Raw genomic sequence first — 10,316 nt, 5'->3', positions numbered from 1 at the left:
CTTGATTTTCACTCAAACACGATTTAAACTTTTCTAAAACAAACGATTCGTTTCGGTCAGGACTATATTGATGCTGTTTACTTGCGTCTAACTGATATTTCCGATTCATTTTCACTAATATTTGACTTAGGCAGTTGTGCCTATTTTTCAAATAGTTTTTATAAACATAGTCCTCAATGTTTTCCAGCTCTTGTATGAACTCATTTTGAGGCAATAAAAACTTTCGGACGGTTGTTAGGGAATTTAGCACATTCGGAAGACTAGGAATTTCATCTTCTGCATCACTATCGGAGTAGTCTTCATTGTCTTCCTTTTCCAATGAAATTTATTTAACTATCTCTTCATCTGTAAGTTGTCCACAGCACACCAAATTGTCGTCACAACGGATGTAGTTGTCGAATTCATCCCCTGATAAGTCACTGATGGTTTCAGTGATATCCTCCTGCTCATTTTCTGCAGATGGTGCTGCGTCACATTCGGAAATGAATTTAGCCTGAAAGTATAATACTTAGCTAATTCAAACGCACAACTTACTGAAATTATTTACCTTTTGGAAACACCTTGTTATAGACAATGGTCTGACTAACCACCAAGCATGTTTAATTATATGCAATGCATTAAAAATATTTATAGATTTCGCAAATTCTCCAATAGTCTTTCCACTTTCAATAGCAGAAATCTGTTTTCGTATTATAATTTGCCTATAATACGCTTTAAAAGAGTGTATTATCCCTTGATCAAATGGTTGGATCAAGGAGGTAGTATTGGCCGGTAGATACTGAATATTAATGTTTTTCAGAATTTTTGTTGTTTTGTGAGATGCAGCATTATCCACGAACAGAATAATCTTACGGTTTTGTTTGGCCATCTCCTCGTTTAGAGAGATTAGAATACTTTCCCAGATTTCCCTCGTCATCCACGCTTTTTGTGGGGATAGTATTTAAGAGGCACAGTTTTATTTTTAAAACAGCGTGGATTTTTCGGTTTACCTATGATAATTACTTTTTTATAATCACCGGTGGCATTACATATGAAAAGCAAAGTTAAACGATCTTTTGACGATTTATAATAAATCCATTATTATGTCTTTCTTTTCTGCTTAGGGTTGATACCGGTAAAGCTTTAAAAAACAGACCACTCTCGTCGGCGTTAAATATATCTGATGATTTGTAACCTTCAATCAAATTCGGGAAAAGTGTGTTGATGAAATTATTTGCACTTTCCGAATCGGCAGATGCAGCTCCTCCATGAATTGTTTTCAAGGATATTCCCTTACGTTTCTGCCAGCGCCACAGCCAGCCGGTAGTGGGATTAAAATCCTTGTTCAATGTCACAGCAAACTGTTTTGATTTTTCCAAAATCATATTTGTTGAAATGATTGCACCCGATGCTCTCATCAAACCAAATTGAAACAGCTCGGTCAACATCGTATCATGCACCATTTCTAATTCGCTTGCTTGACAGGTTATGCATTTTGGAGTTTTCTAAAATGTGTTATTCATTTTGGATAATTCTATTGATCGTAGACATTGAGCATTTGTATTTGACACACACTTCCTGTTTGGTTTTTTCCTTACACTTGATTTCCTTAATGATTTGCATCTTTTGTTTTAAAGATAAGGTTACGTGTCTATTAGGACTCATTCGTTTCTGAAAAATATGCAAAGTTTTGCACTTTAGATATTATCACCATGTGTACATTTCTTAAATGCGTACCTACTTTAGATTTTTCCGTTATTTCACAAGAAATTTAAACACTTAACTTGCTTTATGAACTTGCAGAACCTTTATAAACGCTGGAAGCTTAAGTGACACATTTGACAGAAAGAAAACAACATTTCAGTGATGCCATATACATTTGTTGGGTTTTCTGTATTACAACTAATATTCATTTAAGTCTATTACGATTTCTTCAACCAATTTTTAGCTGTGCATTAACACCGGGAAATTTTACATGTACATTTGTACGAAAATCTAAAAATGGTCGCGCAGTTAAAGGGGAAACGCAATAAAAAGGGATGCATTTAAGCGGGAAGACATGTGGACATTTTCTTAGGGACAAAAATTTGCTCTTACTTTTAATGCAATAAAAAGGGAAAATCAATTAAAAGGGACGCAATTAACCGAGAAATATTGTACATAGTTGGATGGATTTTAATATTTGCAACGTCCGATCCTTTCAGGTTTTATTTGAACAAATTGCTTACATACAACAGATCCTTATTCAGCGTTAACTGAAAGTGTAATTACCTAACTCGCTCTCAATGTTTATCTAAGAATAATCTTCTAATGTCCTTCCGTTTCCATGTAAACTTGCAAACCACCCATAATAAACCAAAATAATTTGTTCAGATAGTTTCTTTTGTTCATAATCATCGAAGTTTGTTCACGTGCACCAAGTTCTTCCCTTTCAACAAATATACGTAACCAAGGATCCAGAAAACAGGGATTCAATAACACATTCACACCTCTCAACCTCTGAATGTGTGAACATTCAGAGCTATATTCAATACGTATGCCCAAATGGCGCCAGTAATTAGAAGAAATATTCCAATCCACTTTTATCTAAGCGGACGATCTGCGACAGTGAAAGTGTGTAGAATTAAAAATATGTATGCACATAGTGCTAAAAATTGTGTGATAAATTGAAGCAAAAAAGTGTTAATTCGAAGCATTCTCCTTAATTTTTCAAGTGTCAAAAATGATATAAGTCGAAGTGTGATAAGTCGAGGTATACCTGTACTTCAAATGACTCAACTTCGTTCGCTCTACTGAGTATCTCAAAATGCCGGAGATTACGACATTTTGCAACTGAAAACAAGGGGTCCTTACAAAATTAATGACTGGTACACGTTGGGTAACGTGTAGTATTGATTCTGACCAAAATAATTGAAGCCACATCGTCCATATATTACCGGAAGTAATGTCTGGTAAGCGAGAAGGTAGTAATATCGTCGAAACCCAAAATGTATGAACTGCAAATTATTGAAGTGAGACTATTTATTCGATTTCCAAACCGATTACGGCATATTATTTTTGGCAAAGTCTTACAATTTCAAATGCTTCATTTTAAGAAATAATAAATTGCAGCAGCAGCGCTGACATATTTTCTACTTGGTCGTATTGGTTCCCTTGGGGATTTTCGGCATGGAATTTTTTGGTAGTTTTGATCGTGGGTGTCGATATTAATTTGGAGGCACATGTTCTCGATCTGATAGTCTTCGAAAAGTTTCCCCATCATGTTTTTCGAGGGCAGCCTCTTCAGCCGTTGTGACTAGTTCTTGATGAAGATCTTTCATTTCCCCGAACTTCTGGTGATCTTTATTTATGTCGATGTTTGAAACGAAACATACACTTTAGAGTAAATGTCTGCGTCTAGGATGATGTCAATTCTGGCTGGTGTATCAAAGTTTGGGCCTGCAAGAACCAAATCGAATGTGAGAATTTTCCAGAATTTTTTTTAGATCTTTCTTTGATAATTTTTTAATATTATCGCTGTTGTCATGTTAAATGTTGATTCGAATCTTGCCTGGGTAGTTATTTGTGTGCAGCGGTTTGCTAACGTTAGTTTTGCCTATATACGCAACTGCAGCGTGTGGACGGTGTTTCGGAAGCTTGAGTGTTTGAACCGCATGTTTAGTTATAAAGAAGCACTGAGAACCCTAATCAATTAATGCTCTTAGTTCTTTGTAATTTCCATCTTTGCCCAATATCTACCTATATTCGGGCAGTAGCTCCCCCCTATCCCTTAATAAGGCAGTTTGGATTCTCCGGTGGTTGACATTCACAAATTTCATTGATAAATTTTTCAAAAGTGTAAATCTTGCGACTCCATTTTTGAGGATAATATCTGTGAATTAATCTTTAAATGATGGCCATTTAAGATAATCACCATTGAAAGTGGGTGCATCCATCCTTTGCAGTTTGACGGCCTTTTTTTCACTGACTAGAATTGTAATGGAAATAGTTTGATTTCCTGCATTCTCGTTGTTCAGTTTTATTAAAGTGTATTGATATTTTTCGTTGGTTACAGCAAACAAATTTTTATCGAAGTAGTTGCCTTGAATATGTGTCCGGATAGCTGAGTGTTTAGACCACAAGGTTATCGTACGGAAAGTCGCGGTTCAAATCTCACTGATGGCAGTGGAATTTTTATTGTGATTTGACGTAAGATACCAGTCGATTCAGCTGCGAATGAGTACCTGAGTCAAATCAGGGTAATAATCTCGGGCGAGCGCAATTCTGACCACATTGCTTGCTACAAGGTAGTGTATCGTTACGGTCTTGAATGAAGTGCTCTAAAATACTTCAAAGCCTTGATCCAATATGGATTGCTGCGCTAACGGTTATTATTATTATTTCCCCGTGCAAATCGACGATTTTTTCGCAAAATCTGTTTATCAGTTTTGCACTTTCATTTTTGAATGAACGTATAATCTGCTCAAGTAAATGCCGCGGTTTTTTTCGAAACAAAAATCACAACTTTTTACAATTAATTCCCATCTAATCCATACATATATTAACTAAAGCTATATAAAATCTATTTAAAGCTGCTCTTAGAAAGTGACAAAATGTGTTAATTCTTCTAACATTAAACTCAGTTTTGTAATATGATTTCAGGGATAATATATAGTTAGATTTAAGCAAGAGTGTAAACATGTAATGTAACATTTAGGAACTTAGTGTCTTATAAATCCATTCAATCCAATAATTTTAAAATGTTCATTTTAGAAAGTAATAAAATTAAATACTTTAAATATATTGATTATTGTGATTATTGTTAGAAGTTAGTCTATTATTTATCGATAAGAAGACAAAATCAATTGTGAAGTAGCTAGAAGTTAAGATTTTATCATAATTTTGTTACAGTAAATATATTAATAAATCCGTCTGCAAAAAAAAAAAAAACGAAAATAAAAGTAAACTAAATAAAACAATTTCTCAATCTTTATTTTGCTAATAATAGTACTTATGGAGACACTGTTTAGGTAAGTATGGCATCGAAAATCACGATGGTTTTATACAAATATTTTTCTATTTCTATTTGTGGAAAGATATAACTCTACATTATATTAAATCAGGAAGTGTGGGTAACTTCCACATCTTTGAATGCTTATGCCAAGATTGATAAACAAGTCGGAAGTTGGAGGTAGTTCAAGGTTCTGTGTTTTCGCATAGAAGTTTCTGTGCACAACCATTCCATTTATAAGTAGCTAAGCACTCTTCCTCTTTTTTCTCATAGATTAATATCCATAAATGTATGTGCATATCGAATCAGTACATCCATCCTAAACAAAGAAACACTGGACATTGGCTCTTACTATATGCCTACATATATATACGCATTTGAATTGAAGAACTTCGCGGCCATCTCGGAAAGCACATACGTATATGAACATTGACGTTCTACTTCTCAAATAAAAACGTCCATATATATATATATATATTTTCAGCTTTCAGCGAAGGACAGACAACACCTTGTTCTTCCAGAACCAACGAGGATTCTATAAAAATCTCATCAACTCAGGTAGGGAAAGTACCCTCAATCTGGATCAGGCAGAAGACTTCTGGAGAAGTGTTTGGAGCGAATCCAGTCGTTGCAATTTAGAAGCAGCGTGGCTCCCACACCTTATGCGTTCATGCGAGGCCCTCCCCGAAATGACCATGCCTGACGTAACTGAAGTCGACGTTAAAGCAGTCCTTGACAAGGCAGGTAACTGGAAGGCGCCAGGAGTTGACAAGATTCACAACTTCTGGCTGAAGCGGTTCAAGAGCACTCACAGGATATTGGCAAATCAATTTAATCAGATGATTGCCGATCCTGATTTAGTTCCACCATTTTTCACCAAGGGGATAACTTTCCTCATCCCCAAGGAACAGGGTGTCTCTTGCCCTTCAAAATGTCGACCAATTACTTGTCTTCCTACCATCTACAAGGTCTTCACTTCAGTTCTGTGCGCGAACATCTCAAAACATCTTGATGTTCATAAATTGATAGCTGAGGAGCAAAAAGGATGCGCAAAAGGCTCCCGAGGCTGCAAAGAACAGCTTATAATCGATACGGTAGCTGTAAAGCAGGCTGTCCACCAAAAACGAAACATCTCGACAGCCTACATCGATTATAAATCAGCCTTTGACTCCATATCACATTCGTGGTTACTACAAGTGTTACGCTTGTATAAAATCAACCCGAATGTTGTTCTTCTACTGAGAACAGTAATGAAGAATTGGAGCACGAAGCTATCGGTATCTTCGCAAACATCAGGAGAGATACCAATCAGGCGTGGCATTTTCCAAGGCGACTCTCTAAGCCCACTGTGGTTTTGTTTGGCTTTGAATCCGCTATCCCCTCTTTTGCATGAAAGCAAATACGGGTTCCAAGTCAAGCATGGCATATTGTCGAAATGTGCATTGAGCCATTTAATGTACATTGACGACATCAAATTGTATGCCAAAGACGAGAACCAACTTCGCTCCTTGCTGGACATCACCATCCAGTTCAGCAGGGATATCGGCATGCAGTTGGGTTTGGAGAAATGTCGCATAAAAACAATTGTTCGGGGAAAACACACCGACAACGAAGGATACAGCCAAAATAACATCCGAATTGAGGGCATGGATTCGGACGACGTCTACAAATACCTCGGCATATTGCAAGCAACAACACCTGCTGTAGCAATAATTAAATCTAAGTTGCTGAGGGAATTTGAGCGGCGTCTGGATCTTGTCCTTAAAACTGAGCTGTACGGGAAAAATAAAATCATGGCAATCAACACCTTTGCCATTCCCGTCCTTCTATACACTTTCGGTGTGATACAGTGGAGTAATACTGATTTAGAATCTGTCAATAGACGGGTAAGGGTGGTTCTTGCAAACAACAACATGCACAATAGAGCTGCCGAAAAATTGAGGATCACTATCCCACGTCATCAGGGAGGAAGGGGGGTACTTGATTTAAAAACGATGCACTACAATCAAGTGCATTCTCTTCGTGAGTTTTTCTACGAGAAACAATCCTCTAGCCAAATACATCAGGCTACCGTCATGGCAGATAATAAATTATCTCCTTTGAACTTGAGAAGCAGAGAATGGGATCCCATGTCGAATGTTACTTCAGTCCAACAGAAGATCGACATGTGGAAAGAGAAACCCATTCACGGAGGTCATATAAAAAATTTGTTGTTGTCAGGCATTGACATCGAAGCCTCCAACAAATGGTTGACAAATGGTGTACTTTTCTATGAGACCGAAGCATTCCTAACTTCAATTCAGGATGCTTCGCTCCCAACAAAAAATTATAAACGGTACATTCTTCACGACTCCTCAATCACCAACTCCAGTTGTAGGTTATGCAACTGTGAAGAGGAGACCATCCAGCACATAACATCTGCGTGCAGGATGTTGAGCGGTACCGAGTACACCAATCGTCATAACTCCGTCTGCAAGATTCTCCATCAAAACCTTGCGTTGAAGTATAACTTAGTGGCAACCTACCATCCTTACTATAAGTATACTCCGCAGAGAATCTTGGAAAATGATCGGGTCAAACTACTGTGGGACCACACTATTGCCACCGACCACAGTGTTAATCATAACAGACCCGATCTAGTTCTGCTTCTGAAGGAAGAACGAGCGTGCTTTATAATCGATGTAGCCGTACCGTTGGACCGGAACACTGTTGAAAAACAGCACGAAAAAATCCGGAACTACGGCCCCTTGGCAGATGATATGAAGCAGACTTGGAGACTACAAAAGATCGAAGTAGTCCCAGTAATAATTTCAGCGACGGGATTAGTCCCGCAGAACTTACATAAAGCGCTGAAAACGCTCGATCTTAGGGCTGGACTATACATGGAGATGCAAAAAGCAGTTATCCTTGCAACCTGTGCTATAGTCCGAAGAGTCCTGTCCGGTAACAATCTGACCTAATGGGTTTCAGTCTTGATCCGCACTGTCTTCAATATAAGATCCATGTCTCTGTAGTGTAGGACCTCCGCGTCATTGGCTGAAGTGTTTGCGACAATCGGGATGTAGCAATACATTTTCGCATGGTCGCACACACTTTGCGTTAAAACGCATCATCGCTGTGATGCGGGCCTTTGGATGTTGCCTTCAGCCCATCCTTAGGTTGGTCGCCCCTCGGTCCGGTTGGGCGGGAAGAGGGTCCGTGGGCTTTTTGAACTATATATATATATGTTTATTTAATTGAATGTCCCTTTATATATATATATATATTGCCGTTTACTCGATGCATATTCTTCTACCAACCATGCCTGGAAAGCTAATTAATTCACAGCTTGTCAGAATACTTCCGTCAGATACTAGTTCGTATACTGGCGCCTTTGATATGTTAGACTTTCTACTTTAATTTGATTTAACAAAAAAAATCCTGAGTTAAATCCCCATTATTTCATGAAAGCTGGATATTTCAGGTATAAAGGTTTTGTGTTTTTCTTATGTGAGGAACTTCCTATGCACGTTTTTCCTTTCGGAGATAGCTAAAAAATGAAAATCGAATCGAAAATTGAATAAATATATATATATATATATTATTTAAAAAGCCCACAAACCCTCTTCCCGCCCAACCGGACCGGGGGGCGACCTAAGGTTGGGCTGAAAGCAACATCCAAAGGCCCGCATCATAACAATGTTGCGTTTCAACGCCAAGTTTGTGCGACCATGCGAGAATGTATTTCTGCATCCCGATTGCCGCAAACACTTCAAGCAATGACGCGGTGGTTCTACACTACAGAGACATAGATCTTAAATGGAAGACAGTACGAATTAAGACTGAAGCCTACTAGATCAAATTGTTACCGGACAGGATTATGAAGCACGCTCGTTCTTCCTTCAGAAGCAGAACTAGATCGGGTCTATTGTGATTAACACTGTGGTCGGTGGCAATAGTGTGATCCCACAGTGGTTTGACCCGATCATTTTCCAAGATTCTCTGCGGAGTATATTTATAATAAGGATGGTAGTTTGCCACTAAGTTATACTTCAATGCAAGGTTTTTAGTTTACTGAGGGGAGCCGCAGCTTCGAGCACTCAGAACATTCTTGGCCCCATTGTACTATCCTACGGCATTCTCAGGCGAATCTGAGAATATTCTCCAGAGGCAAAGAGTGTGCAGATTCTTCATTGAAGAAAACCTTACCAAGGTGTCTCCGTCTGAGATCTAAAAAGGCCGGGCAGCTACATAAAAGGTGCAAGGCCATCTCCTCTTCACATTAGCTGCACATAGCCGAAACCACCACCCCAATCTTTTCAATATGGTAGTTTAAGCAGCAATGTCTCATTAAAAACGCTACTAGGGTTTTCAAGTCCCACAACAAAAAGTCGCTCTGGCGACCCCAAGTTCTTCCACAAGGATTTTCGCCTGCCGGCAAGAATTCAAATTTCTCCACTCGGCTGCGTGAATCCTTGCAATTTCACCCTTCAGAGTAGACTTGACAGTAGATGCCCGGATTCTAAAAGCTGGTTCTGACCTCACCATTGTGGATCTAGACCCTCCGCGAGCCAGTCTGTCAGTCTCCTCATAACCAGCGATGTTTGAATGCCCCGGCACCCACATCAGGAAAGTTTCATTCAGTCGGCCAGGTTTCAGCAGCACTTAATGACAACTCCACACCAACGGGGTTGATATGCCGTTGCTATTTAGTGCTGATAATGCCGCCTAACTGTCGGAATAGATTCGAATGGTGCGACCCCTCCATTTTTGTCGCAGACATTCTTCTGCTGCCAATGAAATGGCATATATCTCCGCCTAGAATATGGTCGTAATGCTTTGGAGGGGTTGGGCCAGCTCCATAATCGGATCCATGAAAACACCCCTGCGCCCGATCCGCCCTCCATGACTGACCGCTCTGTAAAGATTATTAAGTCTGTAATCTGAAAAGACTCATGGCCATTTGCCGACCATTCTTCTCTTTTTGTGATTATGATAGTGTATGTCTTCAGTGACGACTCTTGAAAACATATGATCGGCCGGTATCAGAGCTACCGGAAGTTTGTCAAGGAATTTCCAGAGAGACACATGACCGTATGATTGGCACCTTTGAACACTTCAATCGAGTCTATGTGCATCATTGGCTGCTTTCCGTTTCACCTCCAAGTGATACTCCTCATTCACTTTAAGATTTAAGATAGCTTCAAGTGCCGCAATCGCCGTAGTACTCATTGCTCCAGTAACATTTAGGCAATCAAGCCTCTGAATCTGCATTAGCAACTTCCTGCTGTTAGCAAAGTTCAATCTCGGCCATCAGATGCATGCATACATCAAAATGGCTTTTATTACGTAGGTATACATCCAGTGT

At 39.0% G+C, this 10,316-nt stretch overlaps 1 protein-coding gene across 1 annotated transcript; it reads right to left on the bottom strand.

The window, feature by feature from the left end:
• Window positions 1-325: 325 nt before the first annotated feature.
• LOC119655443 (tigger transposable element-derived protein 6-like) lies at window positions 326-912 on the bottom strand. Its single transcript, XM_038061373.1, has 2 exons — window positions 548-912; window positions 326-493 (listed from the first exon to the last, which is right to left on the bottom strand). Exons 1-2 carry the CDS (start codon window positions 866-868, stop codon window positions 326-328), a joined length of 489 nt encoding a protein of 162 aa, XP_037917301.1. The 5' UTR covers window positions 869-912.
• Window positions 913-10,316: the final 9,404 nt, after the last annotated feature.

The sequence above is a fragment of the Hermetia illucens genome, chromosome 1, assembly GCF_905115235.1.
Source record: "Hermetia illucens chromosome 1, iHerIll2.2.curated.20191125, whole genome shotgun sequence".
Taxonomy (NCBI): domain Eukaryota; kingdom Metazoa; phylum Arthropoda; class Insecta; order Diptera; family Stratiomyidae; genus Hermetia; species Hermetia illucens.
This window is presented reverse-complemented; position numbering and strand designations above follow the sequence as displayed.